The sequence below is a fragment of the Sander lucioperca genome, chromosome 1 (genome assembly GCF_008315115.2).
Source record: "Sander lucioperca isolate FBNREF2018 chromosome 1, SLUC_FBN_1.2, whole genome shotgun sequence".
NCBI classification, from domain to species: domain Eukaryota; kingdom Metazoa; phylum Chordata; class Actinopteri; order Perciformes; family Percidae; genus Sander; species Sander lucioperca.
In genome coordinates this window covers 7,662,311-7,687,302 of record NC_050173.1, presented here as the reverse complement: position 1 = coordinate 7,687,302, position 24,992 = coordinate 7,662,311, and the positions used below count along the sequence as shown (strand labels likewise).

The 24,992-nt window shown below is 39.0% G+C and overlaps 1 protein-coding gene across 13 annotated transcripts in view; it reads left to right on the top strand.

The window, feature by feature from the left end:
- The window catches only part of dnm1a (dynamin 1a), a 51,132-nt gene that overhangs the window by 1,222 nt on the left and 24,918 nt on the right, over positions 1 to 24,992 (top strand). For 9 of the 13 annotated variants that reach the window (XM_031277747.2, XM_031277749.2, XM_031277751.2 and 6 more), the window contains exons 2-14: positions 9,258 to 9,331; positions 10,666 to 10,815; positions 10,993 to 11,196; positions 11,588 to 11,686; positions 12,739 to 12,899; positions 13,040 to 13,182; positions 13,257 to 13,392; positions 15,151 to 15,218; positions 16,024 to 16,162; positions 22,037 to 22,123; positions 22,551 to 22,621; positions 22,753 to 22,804; positions 23,731 to 23,742. In XM_031277747.2, coding sequence (XP_031133607.1) covers positions 9,258 to 9,331; positions 10,666 to 10,815; positions 10,993 to 11,196; positions 11,588 to 11,686; positions 12,739 to 12,899; positions 13,040 to 13,182; positions 13,257 to 13,392; positions 15,151 to 15,218; positions 16,024 to 16,162; positions 22,037 to 22,123; positions 22,551 to 22,621; positions 22,753 to 22,804; positions 23,731 to 23,742 — 1,396 coding nt within the window. Of the gene's footprint in view, positions 1 to 9,257; positions 9,332 to 10,665; positions 10,816 to 10,992; positions 11,197 to 11,587; positions 11,687 to 12,738; positions 12,900 to 13,039; positions 13,183 to 13,256; positions 13,393 to 15,150; positions 15,219 to 16,023; positions 16,163 to 17,932; positions 18,072 to 22,036; positions 22,124 to 22,550; positions 22,622 to 22,752; positions 22,805 to 23,730; positions 23,743 to 24,992 lie in introns of all 13 variants that reach the window. The other 4 variants (XM_031277754.2, XM_031277750.2, XM_031277752.2 and 1 more) reach the window with 1 other exon arrangement.

Sequence of the window (24,992 nt, the reverse complement as noted above, 5' to 3'; positions counted from 1 at the left end):
TCATCCATCTGTCTGCGAGTGCTTATGCTCTAAGTAAAGCTTATTAAATGCAGGCAACAACATGGGTGTCACTAGCTAACTATTTGTCAGCTCAGTAGCTTGCATTTCACTTGATCTGAAGATTTTTTGTGTGTAAATCAGCAGTATTTACTTCTTAAGCAAGGTCAAGACACTGTGGCTCCAAGCCAGCTCAGCCCAATATTAAAAAACATCTGTGCAGCAACTGCTTTTTCACCTCTTTTCTTAGATTTGTTTGACAGTTGAGTAAAATAGTTCTCCTCATGGCCATTGAGTGCTAATCCCCATTTTAGCAGGTAGTAGGTGAGGCAAGCCCACTGTTTACATGTCAGGGTAACCTACACACAGGTAGGCATATCAGTTTTGTTAACAAAGTGGTGACGATGTAGCCTAAGTGCCATTGAGGCGATTTAAAGGAATACTCTACCAAGACTTATAATGGACAGTTAAAAAACGGATTAAAGTATAGGCAGAAGAAACAGAGATTTGTGTGTTTTATTCCATATATTCTTCTTCTTTAAATCTTGATACCTACATTACCCACAAGGCAACTTGAACCCCCGACAGTTCCGTCAGAGATCCGGGTGTGTTATACTAATAGCAGTTAATGCCACTTCAACCTGCTAGACTCAAGCAGAGATGAGGAGTGGGCTACAGAGGTTTGGAGAGCTGACTTCTTTTCAACTCTGCACATTCAGATTTATTTCATTTTCAAAGTTGTAGTCTTCAGCTCAGCTGCAAAGGGGAGAAAGCAAAAACAACAGAATTTGAAGTAGAGTGGGACCTCTTCCTGCAGCTCTCCCTCTCCTTTTTCTGTCGCATGGGCATATGCATACGTAGAATAGCCAATAGGAGCGCTCCCTCTCTCTGAAATGACCTGTGATTGGCCAAAGTCTCCCATCTTTCATTACAATATGCTGAACGATTAGTTGTCACTTGTTTTAAAGCCTTTGCTTTTTGTTAGTTAAAACAACAAATTTGAGCAATTACTATTAAAACAATCTCTTTACACTCATTAGGAGGGTCACATTTTGCTGCACTCACTCAGCTGTAGTCATGGAAACAGCTTGTGCCTAATTACGCTTCTTTGCCCGAGGGACCAGTGGTTTAGACGATCATGACACTAGGCAGAGAAGGGGAAAACGGAAATATTATTACAAGGACATTAAACAGTAATAAAGATGTTGAATGATTTGTTTGTATGTGTTAGTAAAATCTGTAGACAGTATCCTGTCATGCAGCGTTTGTTTGTGTTAATGTGTGAGCTCTGCTAGTCCAGCTGCAGTGACGTCATTCAGGTCCTCCCATCCTCTTGCTCCTCCAGTCCTCTGCCCCACCAGTGGCCCATTGTATTTGCATTATCTTGCCTGAACCAACACACACACTCACAACACGCTGTACTGTGTGTTTACATGGAAAAGCGCTTTCTTTCTCCATCTCTATCTCCCCCTCTCTCTGTCTCTTATTCAGAAATTCACATTGATGCCTCTCAGAAAGTCAAGAGATTTTTCTATCGGAACAGAAATATTTTTTGACTGTTATTAAGCTGCTTGCTTTATAATCCTTTTTACTTTTAATAAAAACTAAAAGCATTGTTCTCCCTTTGATTGCTATCGCTGGTTACAAGCAATACCAAAGTAAAAGAGATTTATAAATGGCAAATAGACTTTAAAATTTAGATAAATTATTTCACAAGGCATATTAGCTGTTTAAAGCTGGTTTGGCTTTACTTGTTCTCACCTGTGACAGCATGCACAATATAATGTGTCTACATAAAGTTATATGGGATTTAGGAAAACATTGGCAACTACATAATTAATATAAACCATGTTAAAAGGAGTTTACTATACATCTAGACACGGTTACTCCTAATAGTTCACCATGACACCTTTCCTCTCAGCTGGATTAGATTTTGATGTTGGCAGGTGTGACTCAGGGACAAGGACAGCCATCCTTTTAGTAGTAGACAAACTGTTGAAATATGCTCTGCTGATGGTATGAGAGAACATCTGAGGACACAATCAAATTAATCTTTTCCCTTTTATCGTTTGTCCTTCAGAGGTTTTTGATCCTGCTTTCATAATTTGTCTTTATGCAGAGTCTACTGTTTCTAATGTCTCCTTTGTTTTCATTGCTCAGTTCTCTGTTTATCACCTCAGTTCAACCTCCCCTTCGCAGCCCTTTTCTCTCATTCAGTTTAAATTTACCTCAAAGATGCTTAGTTGCTATAAAATATTTAAGTGCTCAAGTCCAAAGTAAAGTAAGCAAGGTTAAACTATAATCACAGGGATACAGACAAAAGTCATTTATCTTATGTTATTAAGTCTGCCGTCTGATTTGTCTTCATTCATTGTTTTCATTCATACTCTTTGTTGTCTTGGACAATGACAAGTTGAGATGTATTTGGCTGCCTTTGGGGACTGTTCTTTGTTTTTTTCTCCTTGAATGAATAGCAGATTTTCTTTTTTTAATGTCCTTAAATAATTTATGATATATTATTATGATATAGTAGTTTGTTTTTGGGGCGGTGGATATCTTTTTAGGGCTGCAACTAACGATTATTTTCATTATTGTTTAATCTTTCAATAAATCGATTAATCATGTAGTCTTTAAAATAGTGAAAAATGGCATAAAAAATGTCCAGAGCCCAAGAACAGCAAACAGTCAAACTGTCAAAAACATCCCAAAATATTTAATTCACAACAATACAAAAGCAGCTAATCAGTTAGTTTAACAGCTGAAAGCTAGTGAATATTTAGCATTTCTGCTTTATAATTGACTTAAAGTAACAACCGCTTATAGAAATTGTTGTTGATTATTTTTATATCAATTAATCGAAAAATTGTTCCAGGGCTATATCTGTTATACCAGTGCACGCAGGTGAAGCATCACTCTATGGTTGTGTCTGAACACCCGTTTCCCATCCTGCATCTGTCACCCAGTCGGTATTTTAACCTCCCATGAGTCTCATTAGGACAGACAAAGCAGGAAGCTTTACTGGTCTCCAGTGCCCAACACAAGCCATGCCAGCTGGGTGAAACCTGTGCAGGTGGAAGTTGGTATATTTCTCCACATGTTGACTTAGTTTTGACTAAATTCAACAATATTACATGAGCAGTGTGATACTTTATCTTAAAGGAGGCAAAAAGGTTTAACACTGTATTTACAGTTACATATTTGCACTGAAAGTGTTTTATTTTATTGATTTGGATGAGTAGATTATAGAAACAAAATCCAGGTACAAATCCACTCATTATGCTGTGTGAAACATAAAACAACACAGATTAGTGTAAGAGTTTGCCAGTTCCACAGCATGTAGCATATTTAGTATGGATAATGTTTACAAAAGCATAGTGTACGGTATGTTCTCAACTGCATGTTTTTTTTGTCCACTTTCAGCACCACGGACAGCTCTTTCAAAACAGCAGCTTTTTTTCCCCAAAATCAGCACCACACTGCTTTCCCCTAAAATACATAAAATACTGAACATACCATAGATGATCACTTTCAAGTTAGAATTGCTTTTCATGTATAATATTCATATCATCATAATAGATTCAAGGGTACCCTAGTTTATTGTCACCATATTGGATTAAACTATAAGATTTTTGTTGCTGCACCTCTTATTGGAGGGTTGCCTTGTTTTTAGCACAAAGTAATTTATGGTAACCCAAGTCCCTTAAAAAGGCCCTGGAAGAGCACAGTTTTGCAAAAAAAATACTTTAAGGGGTGTGGTCAATAGCTGATAGTGGCATGCAAAATCACATACTATATGACGTTCTCTTGGGATGTACTCAAACCCAGGAGGATTCTGTTGCTGTTGCTGCTGCATGGTGTGCAGCCACCTGAAGCGCTTTGTTATCAGTAAAGGCACTAGCACAAACCAGGAACATAAAACCACAACACAGATGTTTTTCTCTCCCTGCTGCCATTGCTATTCCAACCCCCACGCAGAGATTAAGTCAATGATATATAGCTGGTTTCATGTATTACATAACACAGAGAAGGCCAGCAGCTTCACTCATGTGAAAGACGAGGACAGTCCAGTGCTCCATTAAAGCTTTTATTCTGGTCAAATAAAAGGAGGAGGGAGTGAAATAGAAACACAGAGAAGAAGAGTCTTTTAACGACTTATAGAGGGTGATGCGGCGATAAGATAAACTACCCAGCATACCAATTAAATTAATTAAATGTTGAAATAAACACTTTAATAGTTATCAGGTTCCATAGTTTAATGATAATTTCCTAGATAGAAACTAATATTTAACTGTTCATTCTTAGCAAGATTTCTGGAAGGGACTATAGAGTCATTTGGTAGTAATAGCAGAGAAAAGGGAGACAGAGTTCAGTTGGTGCACCTCCAATTAATTAATTCCAATGAATTGCTATTATAATAAAGAGACTTTGAGTCAGTGCACAGCAGGTCAGCTGACCTTGCAAAAATTAATCTCCAGGCCAGCATGCAGTTTCCAATAATTTATTAAGTATCACAATCATTCATCTTTATCTAGCTCTGTGATTGACTGCCAACCTTTTCAGGGTGTACCACGCCTCTCGCCCAGTGTAAACTGGGATCAGCTCCAGCCCCACCCCCTATAAAGGATAAGTGGTTACAGATATTGTATTGATGGATAGTTATCTTTATCTAGGTTTAAATGAGTCTTTGTTAGTTTTAATTCAGCTCTTTTAGCAATTATTTCAAGGAAATACCACTGGAAATGAACAACTACTTATGCACTATTTAACTACTACATCATTTTCCTGGCTCTTTTTAAAAAACAAATAGTCAGTGGAAAAATAAATGACTGAACATTGTGTCTACTTCTCCTGTGATTAGTACTAGGGCTGAAACCAGCCATTATTTTCATCATCGATTAATCTGCTAGGCACAGTAAGAGAGAAAAAGCAGTCAGTCAGAGACAGAAGAAGAGAGGAGGCCATTTGTCTGATACTGCTACAGAGGATTACCACTAATCTCTGTTTAGGCCACAGTTTACCTGCAATACATTCTCCCATTGGCTCTGGTCTAATCTGGATGTCCACCATCAAGCAACCAGCTGTTTCATTGGCTCCATCTACCACAAGAATATGTGTAAGTGTGAAAATTCACGAAAAAGCAGTCTCCTCTATCTAAGAACCCAAATACTGCTTGGAAGGCAAATTGCCTGCTTGTGCTGGTTCACTACTGTCAGAACTGTTATTGCTGCATGAGCAGGATTAGATGAGGCTCGCTGTCTCACCGTGTCTGGGAATCAGAAGTGATGTGACTCACATGAAGAGACCAACAGAGCAGCGTGTTTTGCAAAACAAGAATAACCCAAACCAATCTGAACAACTTTAGTCACTAAGGTGTTGTATACGTTTTCTGGGAAAATGTGTGATTTAACGCATTCATTTGAAATTCTAAAATAGAAATACTACAATAATTATTCTGACATTACTGCAGCACTATTAAGGAAAATATGTTTCCACAAAACCAATTCAATGTGAAAAGCCCTTTTATACTGATGAAAATTGTGAAGTCTACTTAAGTTATTAGGTCATCTCTCTGTGTGTGTGTGTGTGTGTGTGTGTGTGTGTGTGTGTGTGTGTGTGTGTGTGTGTGTGTGTGTGCACTCATCCTTGTATGTATTTGTACACCACTGAATGTGTGTATAACAAAGAAGCAGTGAGTCATGACTCAGCAGCAGCTGGGGCCTACTAGACGTGTGTGTGGGTGTGTGTGTGTGTGTGTGTGTGTGTGTGTGTGTGTGTGTGTGTGTGTGCGCGTGGAACAAATGTCAAAGAGTGAACAAATTATTCAATTGCTGAAAATTGATTCAATAAAATCTTTTTTGTTTCAAACTAATTAGTTACACACAAGGTGCTATAAAAGAAATTAGACTGATTGGGGCTCAGCTGTGACTCTCCAATAGTGTTGCTCTGTGTGTCTGTGAGCTCCCTACCCAGATTATTGATTATTGAAAATCAATTAAGAAACTGTAAACGGGTAAAATAACCAAGCAGGAGGGTCTAAATTTGGTTAATTTACTGAATTAAATTATCTGACAAATCAATGTACCACATTGATGCAGAAATCCAATAAAAATAAAATATTGCAATAAAGTAGTCCTGCCTATTGATTTGGATAGCTGCCACTATATAAACACTAATGCAAAATCTCTGGAGGTGGACAAATTTGTATTGTGTCATGGTATATGTATATCGTCATATCGACCAACCCTAATAGATAGATAGATAGATAGAGAGATAGCGGGTAAATGTTTAGTCTGTGTCACTGTCTATCTTCTCTCTTCATGTTGCAAAAAAATATCTGCAGTTCTAATTGTCTGACTGCTTTTCTCCTTTTATTTATTTATTTTATTTCTCTCCTCTGTATCTGTATTCTGTGCTTTTAGCAGTCAAATGTGTGTGAGTGTTTTTATCCCCCACCTCACCGTCGGGGATGAAAACACAGGAGGGTGGGGGTGGAGGGACACTCACCATCTCAGCAGGATTAGGTAAATGATGAGTAAACAGAGAGAGACTTTCCAGTACTGCGGCAGTATACACATGTCTCTGTGTGTAAAAGGTTATTCTGTCTGTGGCTTCTCCTATCATTTGGAGGATCCTTATGGTAGCAGCTTGAGGGGAGGATGAGGAGTGTAGTGAGAGGCCATCTGTCTTCACTAAAAGGCATCCAAGTGGGAAAGAGGGACTGCCACATACACACTTACAACTGGCAGGCAGGTAGACCAGCAGATGGTCAGACACACATAAGAGAGAGCAGAGTTTCCTTTGTTGTAAAAGGCTGCATTATAACAGCAAACATTGAAACAATAATGAAGCTCCCTATCTGTGCTGTATCCAGTGTAGCAGGTGTAGAGGCTTAGCAAACATTAACTATGATGTCTTTTCATGCTTTCATACTTTTCCAACACACTGCAGGTTGAAAAAGAAAGACATATCTGCAGAACTCAGCACCTGCAGTTTTATATTATATTAAATGATATATTATAAGATTATTATTATAACATGCACTTCAATATTCCACAAACATTTACTGTGATGGAAATGAGCAATATTGTGTCTATCACCTTAATCAGTTTGTTGTTTCTAATTAAATACATATTCTTTTATTGTCCATTTTTGATTTGATCACTGGCGGATTTTGTTGCCTTTGGCCAGAGCCAGGCTAACTGATTCCCCCTGTTTCCAGTTATTATGCTAAGTTAAGCTTACCAGCTACTGCCTCCAGCTTCATGTTTAAATCACAGGCATGAGGGTATCAATTTCCTCATCTCACTCTTAGAAAGAAAGCAAATATTTCCCAAAATGTTGAGCTATTCCTCTAAAACTAGAGCAGAATGGATGTATTGTAACTCCCAAACATTCACCATATACTCAGAAAGAATAAAATAAATAAGTTTATAGTACAGGGACACAGTGACGGTTAAACATGATCCTCATGTTGAACGTTTAATTGCTGAATTGGCTTTTTCTGGTTTAAGGTCACAGTTTTGAACAGAAGCAGTTCAGCTCATGACTCATGTATCCATGCCTCAGGCTTTGCTTGAGGTTCAAACAGAGGCCTTGTCTATTTCTTATTCATGTCGGCCAGTTGATTATTGTTACTAAAGATTCAGATATTAAACAATTTATCTGAGCGTTGTATGATTTGAATGCATTTAAAACTTTTTCATATTGGATTGGATATTTATGGAAACATTAAATTGCTCTTATACAATGTTAGATTGAAAAGTATGTTTCTTTAACAGCCCCTTGTTATTGCTGCTTTAAGCACATACACTAACACACACACACACACACACACACACACACACACACACACACACACACACACACACACGTCATGCATCACTGACTGTCCAGTCAGCTGGTTGAGGAGCACACAGTGCCAGTGGTGAGATGATGCTGATATTGCATAAGCAGCTGAACATGCCCAAGGAAAACAGTGTTTTGTTCATAAAGAAAAATTAAAACATGCTGGCAGATAGTCATCTGTATGGACACACACACACACACACACTCTCATGCATTCACAAACGCACTTCACACCTCAGACAGAGTTTTAGGCGATAATAGATGTAAAACATTTTAATTTGCATGGACACATCCAGAAAATCCTCTATTGCTCTCCAACAAACTAAGCGAGTAGATGGACAGAAATTGCAATATTGCAAGACAGGAAATGCTTCTTTTTGAAAGAACTGTTTTATTTGGTTTAATTTGCTCTCAGAAATTGGAATAGTTGCTAAGTGAACATCATAAAGGCTCAAATGCTTGAATACTGGCACACATTTGAATCATCATCAATTTAGAAGGAAAACTGCTGAAGAAACTCCAGTAGCTCTGTTTTGTAGCTTTCTACTTGTCTTTATATTTGTGAACCATTCGTGTTTCTCATCTGTTGTACTGTTTGGTGGTTTCTCCACCCTACTGAGGATGTGTTGATTCTCTTTTCAATGACGAAGTTAAAACATCCGTTAAAGCTGCTGCACAGTTGTATTGACTCCCAAAGGCAATGTAAGTGTCTATAGAATGTCAGTTTTTGTATTTTGCCTTTGTTTATCAAACAATTCACTTATTTGTCAAGCAGTTTTGTAAAGTTATATGCGGTGCACTCTCTGTACTATACAGGTACAGCCACAAGTTCGGTAAAGTTTTATTCCTACTGATAGTGTTATTGTTTTATCAATAACATGCTGACACAGAAACATTGTAGATTATATGTATGAATGTAACATAATTATAATACAGTCAAAATGTTATTCATAGAGCAAACAAAATATATTTTTTCATTGTATTTTTTTTTTTTTAGTTTCAATGTATAATAGTGATATAAAAACTCAAGGTTTATCCAGGAAAACCTTCAGGAAATTTCAGAAACCTTTTTACCAAGGTAAAAAAAACCATTTTATTTATTTATTAAATTATTTTGATCATTTTCCTACTGTATTAGATGTACCTACAATGATGATTCCTGTAGAAAAAGCACTGCAGTAAATCAAAAGGACATTTAGCCTGGTGGGACCACAGCTGTTATTCAGCATTGCACTTCACACACAAACATCCACACATTTCCACTTGCTTGTTATGTTCCCAAAGCCTCAAGATGCTGATTCATTATCACTGACTCATGCTCTCTTGTCATTTGGTTATTTGGTTAATCATATTGTTGTCCCTTTACATTGTTGTTTACTAACCATCTCCCTTTCTGTGCGTCTGTTGTGTTACAGGGATTTCCTTCCCCGTGGCTCTGGCATTGTGACTCGCCGTCCTTTGGTTCTGCAGCTGATAAACAGCCCCACAGGTAAAAACATCTTATCCATAATAAACATCTATGGAGGTTCAGCTGACTGGTGGAGAGATCCTGGCATTCAAAATGTGGTGTTGATTTACACATGCTGTCCATGAGTTGATTGTAAGAGATATTTTAAAGTGTTTAGTTCCGAAAAATTGCAACAATTGTATTTTAATAGAGAAGTTGTCAGTGTATTCTTTTTTCTTCAGTGCTGTAGGAGTTCAGTTGAAGCCAGCATCTAGTGGCCATTAAACAAATTGCATCTTTAAGCAATTCTACACTGATTTTGACATTTAACAGCAAACCCCCATCCCCTTCTCCACTCCCTTTCTTGTGTTACTTGAAAAGACAAACGTTAAGACACTGACACAGCCTTTAGCTCCCACAGGTGCAAACCTCCCCTCTTTCCTCTGGACTCTAAACATTCCTCCTCCACACTCCTCAAAGTTAAACCTTCCTTCCGCATCTTTTGCTATCCATTCATCTCTACAGACTTTGAGATGATGATGCCAACATCCTCATGTTACCATGGTTCCACTTTATTAGGTTGTTGCAGGGTCTGCTAACAAGCTTTTCTCACAGCTTACTCGTGGTGTGAATCAGAAATGAATTAAACTTGATTTCATTTAATACCTTGTTATTTATTACCTGGATTACATTATGGAAGTGGTTTGGTCAAACTGTGAGGCGGCTCACAGAGATCATTAATGTACTCTAACACCCTCAGTTCCAATTGCTGGAATTTGCATAAAAATTCGTTCTTCTCTGAGTCATAACTCAATCAAACACACAGACTTGATTCACGTTCACATGTTCTGAGATTCTGTTTGAGTCTGTTTGAATTCTACTTCCCGAGGATATCATTATCTCTGATGTCCATCTCAAATCAATTTCCATAAATCGGCTTAGTAATCATAAAAAAAAGCCGCTCCTTATATTCGGAACTTGCCTGAGAATCATCATGTTTTGAAGTTTTCTTCAGTATCAAAGTAATCCAGTGATAGTTGTCTGTAGGTCCACATTGCAAACAGAACTGGTAATAACTTATTTGGAATACTCTTGGTACCAGTTTGCCTAACAGTAAAAGTAGTTCCAAAACTCAGAGTTGATTATCTCCCAAATCAAGGTCAGACAAAGAATGATTACAGGAGTTACAAAATACATTCATATTTGCATTAAAGTAAGAAAATTTCCCTTATTTTCCAGGTGAAAATTGGGCTCAATTCAGCATTTCTCCTCTTTCCTGTCTTCTTTACTGTCTTCTTTTCTGCGTATTCTTATCTCCTTCCTTTTTTCTACAATTTCACTTGAATTAATTTGGGTCTTTTTACTGTGTCTTCCAGAACATGCCGAGTTCCTCCACTGTAAGGGCAAAAAGTTCACAGATTTTGATGAGGTCCGGCAGGAGATCGAGGCAGAGACTGACCGCATCACTGGGGCCAACAAGGGCATCTCCCCTGTGCCCATCAACCTGCGTGTCTACTCCCCTAATGGTGAGGCTGACAAAACTCTATTTATATTTCTACACAGATACTAGTTTGTGGTGACTTATTCTGCATGTCTGACATCAATAATGTATGTACAACCAAGCTTTTTATTAGGCAACAATACATCTGAAGAAGCTCTCTTCAGTTTGCTAAGCTTTCTCCTGCTCCCTTTTCTTCTCTCAGTGCTGAACCTGACCCTGGTGGACCTGCCGGGTATGACCAAAGTGCCGGTGGGCGACCAACCTGCAGACATCGAGTCCCAGATTAGAGAAATGCTGATGCAGTTTGTCACCAAGGATAACTGCCTGATGCTGGCTGTGTCCCCGGCCAACTCTGATCTGGCCAACTCGGATGCTTTAAAGATTGCCAAAGAGGTCGACCCTCAGGGTGAGTGTATGCGCACACACACACACACACACAACACCCACACAAACACACACACACACACACACACACACGCACACGCACGCACGCACGCACGCACGCACGCACGCACGCACGCACGCACACACACACAGTACTTTTTAATTTTGTTTTGAAAAAAGTGCTATATAAATTAGTATTAAAGTAAATTGTGCAGGACTTTTGCTTGTACTGAAGTATGTTTACATTGTGATATTGCTCCTTTTCTTAACTAAATGATCTAAATATGCTAATACTAATATTGCTAGTATTGTATTTACAGCATCAGAAATGATTTTCAGTGTAGTTTTCAGTTCCATTTTTCAGGATTGGTTTGTTGTCATTGTGGGGTGTGTGTTTATTTGTGTATGTGTAGGTATGAGGACCATTGGTGTGATCACAAAGCTGGACCTGATGGACGAGGGGACAGATGCTAAGGACATCCTGGAGAATAAGCTGCTTCCACTCAGGAGGGGTGAGCACACACACCTACACACTCACACAATCAGTACACTACTTGTACTCTCTTCTTCAGGGGCCTCACAATGACACACTGTTTCCCTCTTGTGGTCGTGAGGCAGTCATACTTAAAGATATTCAATGCTCTAAACACTAAAAAAACAAAACAGAAAAAGAATGGTTAGATGTAGGGAGTAGGGTGTGATAAAACAATACTGAGTAATCAAAAGACAGACAGAGAGATGGAAGATAGGAAGAGTTGGAGAGGAGAAGCAGGGAAGCGGGCAAAGAGAAGAATACTTTTGAAAAAAAGCTTGCGTGTATCTTGCGGGCTGCCCTTTAATGCAATGTGCTGATGTGGTACTTTTCTTTTCCATTTGCACTTGGTTAGGACCCAGGCATGTGCTTTTGAATATTTTCCATGTCCTTTGTTTTTCTACTTTCCCCCCTCCTTCTTTTACTCCCCATCTCTCTCTGTCTAATCTGGATGTTCACTTTTACAAGTCTGCTGGCTCACAGTTGCATTAGTTATAGAGCATGAAACAGCCTTTAACTGGGTGATGCATGAGAAAACTTAACTGGAGGTGAAATGGGATCTGCATGACCTGAACTCTCCTAGTTGTTTCTCCCTTTTTTTATTTTCTCTTTCTGTCTTACAGTACAAACGTGGACACACACATACAGACATTTACTCATGTAGTTCCTCCTTCCTTATTTTCTCTCCTTGATTCCTTCTTCATTCTATATTCTTTTCTTTAAACCGATGTGTCCTGAAATGTGTTTTTTCCGGGTTAAACATTATTAAACACAGTTTTAAGCGGTTTGGTCCTGAAGGGGCTGTATATTTTAGTTTGGCTGCTCAAACACTGTTCATATGTAGAAAAGCCACATTGCTCTAATGCAAGATTATATTATCTTCCAGTCAAATTACCAGCCAAGCCACAAGTGTTGAATCTGTTCCAGTCTGCTCTCAAAAATTCCAGGAAGTGATAAAAAAATGTGATTCTTGCAAATCTCGCAGCGTTTCAGTTTGCATTGTAAATGTCTGTGGGACTCTTGTCTATCCAGGTTACATCGGTGTGGTGAACAGAAGCCAAAAAGACATAGATGGCAGGAAGGACATCAATGCTGCTATGGCTGCTGAGAGGAAGTTTTTTCTCTCCCACCCTGCATATAGACACCTGGCCGACCGTATGGGAACTCCCTACCTCCAGAAAATCCTCAATCAGGTGTGTAAAGGAGTGACAGAGGGAGAGTGTCGGTCACATGCGACTAGTATGTCCATTCATGGGTCCTGTATATTACCGCATTCTAATTCGAACGTTCCCCATATTCCCACTGATGTAACTCTGACCTTTGAACTGCACAGCAACTGACCAACCACATCCGGGACACCCTGCCGGGTCTGCGGGCCAAGCTGCAGAGTCAGCTTCTCTCCATAGAGAAGGAGGTGGAGGAGTACAAGAACTTCAGACCTGACGATCCGTCTCGCAAGACCAAGGCTCTGCTCCAGTGAGTAGATACAGCAGAAGACAATTAGATAGAAACAGACTAAAAGACTCATTGATATATCTGCCTCCCTGCAGGATGGTGCAGCAGTTCTCTGTGGACTTTGAGAAGTGTATAGAGGGCTCCGGGGACCAGATTGACACAGCTGAGCTGTCAGGTGGTGCCAGAATCAATCGCATCTTCCATGAACGCTTTCCCTTCGAACTGGTCAAGGTGTGAGTCTTCCAGATGTTGTGTTTATGTGATTGTGTGTGATGTTGTGTGTGTGTGTGTGTGTGTGTGTGTGTGTGTGTGTGTGTGTGTGTGTGTGTGTGTGTGAGAGATTTGGTTTGATAGTTTATTTAGACACTGTATGAAAATTATTGGAAGAAAGGAGGAGCTTAAATTTCACGTTTTGATAAAGCAAGCTATATTCTCTCTATATCTCTATATTCTCTATATTCGTCAATATTTTCTTTGGACCCTTCACATGTCTAAAAAATACCTGCAACACCCTCTCCCTCAGATATTAAAATATAGTACTAACCCTAACCCCACAAGGTAATGGACGACATTGCCAAAATGTAACTGTTTGTGGCTGCTTTTTGCAACAAAAAAACATTTGTTTTTGCAGACTTTGGCACAACCTCCAAACCCTAAACACGCCAGTTCTATAGCTGTAAATATTTATGCACAACAGATTCTGAAGACCCCAAATTCTTTGGAACATGTATCAGACTTCTCATTATGTTTGTGGCATTAAAGCTTGTTTAGTCTGCAGAAAAATATTTTTTGAGTGAGTGTGCTGAGAGTATATCTAACATCAAACAAAGTAAGAATATTGTGGAACTGTCTTGGTGCGGAGGGTTAAATAAAGTGGGAAATACGCTGGAATCAGAAAAAAGAAGGACAATTCTGTACAGATTGTATACGAATAATAAAGACAGAAAAATGTCTTACATAGAAGCATATCTTGCTTTATGACAAACATCTCTCTGTGTCTCTTTACGACATTACGTCTCTCCCTCCTGGGTATCCTCCTTTCCCAGCCTCAGAAGGAGAGAAGGCCTCCTTCAGGAATCTGATTCTGGGCTTTTCTGACCCAAACATTCCATGTTTCCTCCCTCTCAGTTTAACAGCCACCTCTCCTATTGTCATCTCTTCAATGTCACTTCCCCCACCTCACCGTCTTCCTTCTGTTTCTCTCACTCCATCATCATATATATATCCACATTTTATCCCTCCCCCACATCCTCTCTGTTCACCTTTCACATCATCCTTACCACAAACCTGTCCTTACTCCATCCAACTCCCCCAACGTCTGTCTCTCTAAGCCTTTTACCTCAACCCCCCCCTTTTCCTTCCTCTCCCTCTTTTCATCCACCCCTCTCTTCTGTCCTCTCTCGCCCTCCCTCTGAGGATATACATCTTACTGTCTGTGACTGAGGCCTCAGAAAAAATGCCCTGTGGGTATTGCAGTAAATAAAAGTGAGGTACTTTAAATATAAAATAAAAACAAATTGTATAGAAATATAGTAGTAGTATAATAGTATAATATAATATCATCTTATATATCCTACTTCCAATGTTAATCTGTGGGGGAGCAAGTGTGGATAAGGTTTGCAAAATAAAAGCAGCAGTCGGTTCCAAACATTTTCAGCTTGTGACTTGTTATTAGCCAACACGGTATTTGAAAAATAAAGAATTGATGAATCAAGAGAGAGAAAGGTTTATATTAATATACTGTTGTTGTTTTCTTCTTTTTCTTTTTAAATTTATATATTTAAGTTTACTCAATGAATTGTATGTATGCATTTTTTTCTCATCTTATTATCCTTGATGCTTTGGCAATATTGTTTTTCTGACATTCATGCCAATAAAAGCAATTTTAATTCAACTGAATTGAAAGGTTTAACTGATCCATGAATTTGTGAGGGAAAGAATGTATATAACAATACTTAATCCTCCCTGTTGTCTCTGTTTCTTTTGCAGATGGAGTTTAATGAGAAAGAGCTCCGCAAGGAGATCAGCTACGCCATCAAGAACATTCACGGAATCAGGTATGTCCGCCTTCCCCCTCTTTCTCCACTTCCCTGTGTCTCTCCCTCCCTCTCCCTCCCTCTATCTGTCTCCCTCTATCTGTCTCTCTCTGTCTCTCTCTCTCTCTCTCTCTCTCTCTCTCTCTCTCTCTCTCTCGCTCTCTCTCCATTTCAGTCACCTCTGCTGGCCAGACTGCATCTACAGTAACTGACTTTGCTTATCTAATCACAAAGACCTCTATACTTAGATTGAGTGCTCTGTTGGATGTTACTGTAATGGCATCAGTACACTTAGAGAATATTTGGGATCAGATAGGTGACTTCTGGTTGCAGGGTATTTGTTTTTGTGGCCTTTCCATATGTTTTTGTTTTCTTTTTCCATCCATGCTGGTGTGTGTGCATATGTACTGTATCATCTAACAAGGCCGAAAACTGATCTAAATTTATATTTGGTGACAGAATGTATTTAAAATAGTGTTTGGTCTGTCTGAATCTGATAATAACAGGATATAGTGAGAAGCAGGAGATATGGATTTTACGGGTCCAGTGCACACCTCCAAAGTTGCAGACTGTTCTTGTGATGAGTTTTCAGGGATGTAGTTTCCATTGCAATAGTATTTGGGGTACTTACTGTATGTACAATTTAGATCTTTCCCTCTCTCTGTCTAATTTCTGTCTGGTTATGTTTGGGGGTAAGGCTCAGAGACAGAGAGTAATTCTTTACAATTAACACTCTTCTCTTTACCCAACCCTCCTCCCTCCTTCTTTCTCTCCACCATCCTTCTCTTTTTTTGGCCCTGTGGCTGGTTCTCTTTCTGTCGGGCAGAACTGGCCTCTTCACCCCGGACATGGCCTTTGAGACCATTGTGAAAAGGCAGATTGGGAAGATTAAAGAGCCATGCACCAAATGTGTGGACATGGTCATTTCTGAGCTAGTCAATACGGTTAGGCAGTGTACCAAGAAGGTAAAACATAAAAGTAAACAGTGGATAGCACTTCTTTTTTTATTATTTTCAACCCTCATCTGCAAAGTCCCTCTGATGTTCACTCCCTTTTACTGTAACCACCTGGCTCTCTCCAGCCCTCGTTGTGTTTTTGGACAGCGAGGGGACACCTGGAGTGGCAGGGTGGGCTGCGGTAAACTGTACCTGCCTACCTGCCTACTGTACTGCTTCAGACAAGTTTTGCTGGACAGGCTTGCCGTGGTAGAAAACTGTGCTGAAGAAAACCAATGGAGGCTTAACAGTCATCAAAATATGGTTGCCTATAAAGGATTAAATGTCAGAGCAGTCTCAGCTCAGAACTTGAGTTTAAGACTTTTAATGCACATTTGTGATGACTTATTGTAATCCCTTACATTTTGAAAAACAATAATTAAAGAGTAGCCTCAGTAAGGCTGCACAGCAAGGTGGATGGTTTTGAGCTGCATCCCAATTCCACATTATGTACTAACATGTACACTATATGCTGTCATAGTATACTGTTAGTTAGTTGACAAGAAATCAGTGTGCTTAACTCATTTTACTAACAGGAAATGATGCAATATGTACACTGACGTACATTAAACTTGCATTACTTTTGAATACTACTGCCATTTCAATTTACTGTAAACTAGCTAAATGTTTTTTTCCTGTAGAGATTCCGAAGCCCTGAAATATATTCTTCATATTGTGCACTTGTGTGCACAAGATATTATTTTCTTTGGTATTTAGTGTGGAAATGGGACACAGCTTAAGTTTTCTTTGAACCTCCTGTCCCTCTTGAGGCAGTCTCTGTGCAAGCTTTATTATAAAGAAAAGATTATCACCACTTTGGAGAGATTTAAAATTTGATTTTGGTACATTTACTTGAGTAGTTTTCAAGTCAAGGAGTTCGCTAAAACATTGACTAAGAAAATCTTTCAACCTTTGCTTGCATACAAAGGTATACACATGTTTATCATCATCTGTCAACCATTTAGAATACCTGGCAGCCATGTTGGATGACCTCAGCAGCGTCCAGACTTTCTTGTGTGTGAGGCTGCAGCCGTGCACCTGCAGTAGACAAGAGCCATGTAAACTATATTTTAATGGCTCTTCAGCAGGCCTCGGGGGTCGCACTCTCAGCTATAGACGCTTGTGAGTGTGGCCAAAAGAAAAAGCAGTAGTCTTTATCCAAATTGATCCACTGTGACCAAACAATTTCAACAGCGGTTGGACTGCAACAACCTGGAGGCCTTGGGATAATAAATGTTATGATTACGCTCCCGCTGGAAGTCAAGAAAAGGAGGGATGGGTGAAGAAAGGGTCAACACCAGAAGGGATCAGGGCATTTTGCCTGAATGTTGGGGTGCACAGCTGCGGTCTCGTAGTGTGTCGCTTGGAGTTTTTGGCTGGTGAAATTGTGCAGGCTGAAAGCTCTCTCTTTTTCCTCCTCTTTCTCTCATCTTTTCTCCAGCGAGACTCCAGCACTGTCCTGTTGCAGAATGGCGGCTTCAGGGGAAACTAAATGTCTCACTTGCATTTTCTTCCTTCTGTGCTGTTTATCCCCCCACCCCCCCACCCCCCCACACACACACACCTCCACACCTCTCCTTGTCTTTTCTATCTCCACTCTGTTGTTTCTTCTGTTCCATCTCTTCTTCTTACAACTCTTCATTTTGTGCTTTTACTTCTCCTCTTTCTCCACCTTTTGTTGTCGTCTTTCTTTTTTGTTTTTTCACTCCTCTTTCCCGTGCACCCTGCCTATCCCCACAGGACGGGGCTGTTCACCCCTGACCTGGCCTTTGAGGCCATAGTGAAAAAGCAGATCCAAAAGCTGAAGGAGCCAACACTGAAGTGTATAGATATGGTAGTGAGTGAACTCACCTCCACCATACGAAAGTGTAGTCAAAAGGTAAAATGCCAAAGAGAATAAAGCCACTTTTACAATCTCTGTTAATTGCACAGGGAGGGGTAGACCGATGGCTGGACATTCAAGTATTGATATCAGGAAAAGTATGAGAGACAAAACAGGCCTGAACTGATTTCTTGTAGTATTCTTTAAGTATTTTAAAGAGTGCCATTTAGACAGATATAATGACATAAAAATGTCCTTATAGTTGGGAAAATGAACAAGACTTCTCTACTACGTTGATGTGGAACTTAATGTGCTGTGTTCAACATCAAAATGTAAATTACCATCTAAGCATACTAAGACAGACAATTGATTGTTTGCATATAGATTTAATATAACCATGAGCAGCAACACTTAAAAATAGTGCTAAATAAGCTAACGTTTGCTAAAGACTGCCCTTAAAAACAATAAGTAATACATAATGTAATTTATATATCCCTCATAGATACTACATCACAAATCTACAGCTAAGCTAGCGGTTCTGTAAGGCTGTACTTGAGCTTGTAACGTCAGCATGCTAACATGCTCACAATGATTTTTTTACCAGGTATAATTACCATATTCACCATCTTAGTATAGAGCATTAGCATGCTAACATTTGCTAATTATCACTAAACAGAAAGTACAGCCAAGACTGATGGGATGCAGGTATGTGGTCATAAACCAAAGCCTTTAATTGGACAAATTACAATTTTGACTTGATGATTGCGCTAAAGGCTTTACCCTCTGGGAACGATGAATATCTGTACAATTAATAGATTAGATGATTCAGTCTGCACTAAAAAGGTGGGCAGATTAACCAACATCCCAATACCTAGCCACAGCGCTAGTGTGGCAAGAAAGCCATACCCTGCAAATGTTCAGTATTGACATTTAAATAATTTATGAAAACTGACTAAATAGAATAAATACCCTCATTAAAAATATCATAATTAGAATATACTGTAGGTTACATGCATATTCAGAGCAGGTCTAACATTTGCAGATAAAGCAAATACACTAGATCTTTCCTCATGTCACTTCAGCCAGCAGATATCGGTCTATCCTTCAGATCGTAACCATATAGTCTGCATTTTAATTCAACTTTCTTTGTCATTTGTCTTCTGTCTATTATTGGCCTCATATTCACAATTTAACAAATTGTTGCCTCTCAACCTGCATGTCAGACAATTTCTTTTGTATTTGAACTCATGATATTTAAAAATCCTTTGATTTAAGTTGGTTAAAATCACAGTTTTTTTCTGTTTTTGTCAGAATTATTTAATATAGTGGAATTGACGTATCTCGAGTGTCTTTTCTCTTCTTATTTCTCTTTCGTCCTCTCCATCCTGTCGTCCTCTTACACTTTGAACCAGCTGCTTACTCGCAAAGCAAATGACCAAAAGACAGCGTGACCTCCTTTGGATTTCTCTTCTCTGTCACACTTTTATCTTGATTTCACTTTCAGAGACATACTGTATTTAAAGATACTGTAATATACAGTGGTTGGGAAAATCCACAAAGGGGTCAGTTTGAAGTCTTCCTCCATCACCCGCTCTCCCATCCCTCCCTCCCTCCCTGCTCCTTTGCATTGCATGTCAGTCTGAATCACTGTGAGTGCCTCTGCCTGCTGCCTTGTTTGTAAAACAAACAAACATTTCTTTCTCAGTTTTGTGTTTCTGTGTCAGTTTTTAAGACACTGAACACTTCTTCAGATTTTGACAGCCTTTGTCTGTCTTCAAGTTACAATGCACCTTTCCAGTAGCTCAAATTGTGTTGCTTTCAGTTGCTTGGACATTGAGGTTAACCTAACCAGATTAGTATGTTAGATTAGTATGTCTCCAGTGGTAGTTTCAATCTGACTTTATAAATATGCACCATGTAAATTGCATACAGTATGATGGATACTTGCTATAATGCTAAAAGACTGAGGCTAAAAGCTACAGCTCCCCGGTAAATAAGTCACCCATTGCCTTAAACCGTCTACGTTCATTAGTAAACATAAATTATTTTTTTATTGGAATCATGTCTAAAATAAGCATGTTAAGTTAAGGCTTTAGTGCGTGACTTTTTTATATTAATGAACGTCCGTTACATTCAAGCCATTGCCAAATGAGTTGATACAAAGCTAATTAAGACTATCAGCTCCACACAACTCTCTGTATTTCTCAGTATGGCTATGTTCAAAAACTGGCGCAGAAAATCAAGTGAAAATAATTACCTCTTCTGAAGAGTCCATCATGTCTTTTTAATCCTCCGTGTCCTACTTGGCTAGATTGAGTAAACCCAGCCCGATCTGCCGGCGATTTGATTTCGCCCTGCTTGGTCTGGTGATAGCCAGACTACTACTTGGCTACAAGCAACTGCGTGGAGGAGGGGTGGGGGTGGTGCACAATCACTGAAGGCTTGTATCATGTGGATGCGCCGACAGTTTTGTTGTCATTACTTAGAATTCCTCATGGGGGAGACAGAAACTACACACTATAGCTTTAAACATGCAAAAAACATAACAATATTAAACATTAGGCTACTGATCAATACTAAAGAAATAATTAGTTCATATAAATCATTTGTTTTCCTTCATAACAGTATAACTTGAAGAACAATGCATTCTATACATATGTTCCAATGAACAGTAAGGAAATCAATACATAATAATTTTCCAATGTATTGATCTGTAAGAAAACATTCTCACAGGAAACTGAGTCATTTTCAATCTGCATATTGTCCAATGAAGCCTGTCTCTCACTGCCCAGACCCCATCTGTCCCCAGCCGGGTCTCGGTCATGGTGCAACAATAAATGTAGAAAAACATGAACACTATATCAACCATACAAAAGTAAAACCCAGATAACATAAATGCACACCCAAAACATTACCAGAACATTATAAAAACACACTTTAACTAGGACAGAAACCATTCAAAACATATATTTTCCCCATGAGGCTTTGCATCGCTTCAGCGCAGAACAGTTTAAATGACCCATACAGAAACTTAACATCCTTAGTTATCTCTGCTTAATATGATCTGTGCACTGCATACTTAAGCTGATTATTATAAACAACTAATGTGATGTAGTAATGAATATGGTTTTTAACAAAACATGAAAGAATAAGTAGTGACCACTAAAAAGTTCAATTACAACTAAATCTGGGGTTACAGTGTAGTTGTAGTTGCTAAACTATGATTGGACAATCGCTGTTTGATTCTGATTCAATTTTGAATTTTTCCAGCAAAGAACAATGTGTTTTAATGCCAGTAATTAGACTGACATTCATCTTCTTAACAGTGTACCATTATTATAACGCATCTATTCATTATGGATGTTGTTTGCTTTGTAATTGGACCGAACCCAGGATGAAGTAAATCCACTTGAGAACCAGAAAGATACTGATATCCACTCACTCTCCAAAACCATCTGGCAGACATGAAAGATGCATTGTAACTTGCAAGAAAACAGCTTATATTTGTCTTTCTTGTGCAGTGATTTTGGAGAGAATTTTTCTTTTTTCCCCACACTTCTCCAAAATGTGTTTGTGTCACATTGGAGGCCCACCAATGTCCGCGTTCGTGGGTTTGCAATGAGCTCATGGAAAAACAGACCCACAGTGTGCTGGGAAAAGGAAGCGTCTCTGCCAGAAACATTGTTTATTCTGTGTTTGTGTGGTAATATCACAGACTTTGCACTATTCTTCTGCATTTGTTCCATATTGGCAACAAAGATCGGTTTGCACATAAAATCCACTCTTAACTCAAATCCGCCCATTGATCAGGGTGTGCAGAGACTAGAACTGAGTCTGGGATAAACTCTCATAACATGTTTAATGATGTTTCTGTAACATATTTTGTTGTACAGTATTGGTGGAACTGTGTGTTGTGGTTCAGTGAGATGAGAAATGTAGCAATTTACTGAAGCTTGTATTTAGATTGGTGACAGTTTGCGTGTGTGTTTTTGCTACCTACCCACTGTGCTCTGTGCTCACAGCTGGCTCAGTATCCCTTGTTGAGAGAGGAGATGGAGAGAATCGTCACCCAGCACATCAGGGACAGAGAAAGCCGTGCTAAGAACCAGGTAACACACACACAAGAAACCAACTACAAACACAGTAAGAGAAATGTGTGGTTTATGGTTGTGCAGAGGGAGGTTGATTTGTATAGAATAAACATGAACTTAAATTGTTTTATTGATTTTTACAAAGGTGTACTTTCCAGCATATTCTGTTATTTGTAACATCTTTGGAAACATTATATTTAATGATCTCAGTATCTTTTGATTGTTTAGAAAGAATGCAGTTTAAACATACTACACTAGATTTCACTGGGATTGTCTACTTTTTGACAAACTTATGCCATCAGAATAGTTTGAAAGATGAATGAATTTTTTATACATAGTGGCATAAAATACAGAAAATTCAAAAGGAATTTTCTGAGGAGGATCTCTAAAATATTATCAATAAATGGGCATTATCGAAAACAGCTCTCTCTCTATCTCTGTTCAGGTGTTGCTGTTGATAGACATTGAGTTATCCTATATGAACACCAACCATGAGGACTTCATTGGATTTGCCAAGTGAGTTTCTGTTTTTTTTTTCTTACTCTCCATTGTAGAATATGAAGATGTATGGTCACTGCTGTGTTCAGTGCTTAGATGTGCAGTTTAAGGCCAAAATCCAGCATCTCCTGATGTGTTTTGTTATGCAGCGCTCAGCAGAGGCTCAACCAAATGAACAAGAAGAAAGCAGCTGGCAACCAGGTATTTTGATCACACTAAACATACTGTCATGTCCAGTATAAACTGACACTTTTATGTGACAGGTTATACTACATGTTACAGGTTATAGTACAGCACAGCTACAGGAACATGATTCCAGACTGAACTACTGTAGTGTGTTTCATCTGCTGGCGAGCAACACGACATCTGAACTCCATACAGTCTTTCCCTAAGGCTTTATTCTGTTAGCACTCAGCTCTGTTTTGCCCATGCTAAATGTAGCACAGCTATACAGTATCTTGTTACCCTGGGCAACAGTCCATATCTTACACAATGCAGCCCTGTACAGCTCTTGTACATGTGACGCACTAATGGGCAGCAGTTGTTGAATCTTGAAACAACTTGTCCTTTGGTGAAAGTCACGGTGATGTCGGTACAAACCGAGGTCTGTTGCAAAATATCATACTTATAGTAACAACAATCATTATATTAATATCAAATAGAACGCACTGAAATAGTTTTGTAAAGGTTAAACAATCCTATAAAAATCTGTCATTTTAATAACGGAAAATGGTTTGAAATGTTAAATCTCCATCTGGACCTTGAACTGCATCAAAATACACATATTAACAGACAATTATGCAATACATGCTGTTCATGTTCATGTAAGTGCAGGAGTTCATGTGAAAAAAAGATTAAAAGTGCGTGCTAAATAACAGACAAATCAACGACTATACATTTAATGTAAAATAAACAGATTTTGCATGAATATTATATATATACACAGTACATTCTAGATTTCGCCCTAGAATGCATCTATTTTTCCAACATTTTATTCTTTAATCCTATTCTCTTCAGCTCTTGTTTTTTTTACGCCTATCATTTTGTTGTTGCTTGTTACTTTTGAGTGATTTCTCTTTTTGCTGTGTCTCGTCCTCTTTGTCCTCTCTTTGGCTTTTCTGCTTCAGGATGAGATCATGGTGAGTAGTGTGTGTGTGTGTGTGTGTGTGTGTGTGTGTGTGTGTGTGTGTGTGTGTGTGTGTGTGTGTGTGTGTGTGTGTGTGTGTCAATCTGTGCATGTCTGCAGGTAGGCTTTCATGCGTCTGTGCTCATGTTTTTACGCTCTGCATATGTCAGGATACATGTATCTATATGTGTTTACACTTGTGTTTTTTTATGTGTGTAAGTTGATAGTAAATTTCATGAGTGTTTGTGTATGAAATGGGCTTCATATTTACTACCAGTAGACAGGCAGGTGGCTGTGGTGAGGGATGCTTGGCTGCTGTCCTTTCCTCTCTTTTTCAGCTGTGTCCACCCTGCAGGCACACACACTTACACTTATACACACACACTTACACTACAGAATGACACATGTACTGTAAAATGCTATCCTACGCAGCATCTTTCAGGCTTGTTGAAAGGCTCAGTTTGGAGGTGCTTGTTGTGACTTCAACACTGAGGCCAGCTTGCTTTGGCGGTGACGAGACACCCCCAGCAGTACTTTGAACTAGATAAAGAGAAACTCACTTGTGTTCTTGAAGTACAAAGAAAAGAAGAGTGAAGACCAAAGACATTTTCTTTTCTGGTAGACAATTATCAAACATTTCTATTTACACGTCACTGGACTTCCTCTCCCTATCCCCCTCTTTTATTCCCTGCCTCTCCCCAATTCATCCAAAGTAAAAGAAGTCCAGGGGGAATGAAGACCTGCAGTGTGCTAGACATATGTCACCTTCATAATTGTCAGTTGCAATAACAACCACCCAGCTCGGGGTCAAAGGTTAGGGGCACATAATAAACAAAGTGGTGATCTTCACTTCCTGTTTATAGATGGATATAGTGGGCCCCGCAGCTTCTGTTCTCCTGATTTACCACCGCCCATACTAAATACTGTAGGACCACTTAAAACCCCAAGTTATGGACTTATCATCAAATATGCTTCTTATTTAATCCTCAAATCCTGCTTGATCATCAGTGGGTTCATGATAATAGTCACCCAAGTTTTGTTCAAACCCTCAGAAGTTTATCATAAATTGTAGTCCAGATCTGAAACTCTCTAAAAGTACTATACATATGCTAAATCACAGGGGAATATGTAAAGATGATGCACAGGAGTACAGATGTGCAGGCATGCATTGAAAGGCATTTCTCCATTGAATCGTTGAATGTAGTTGTTTTTGTTTTTAGGAAGTTTTTCTTTATCAAAATTGAGGGTCTAAGGATAGAGAGT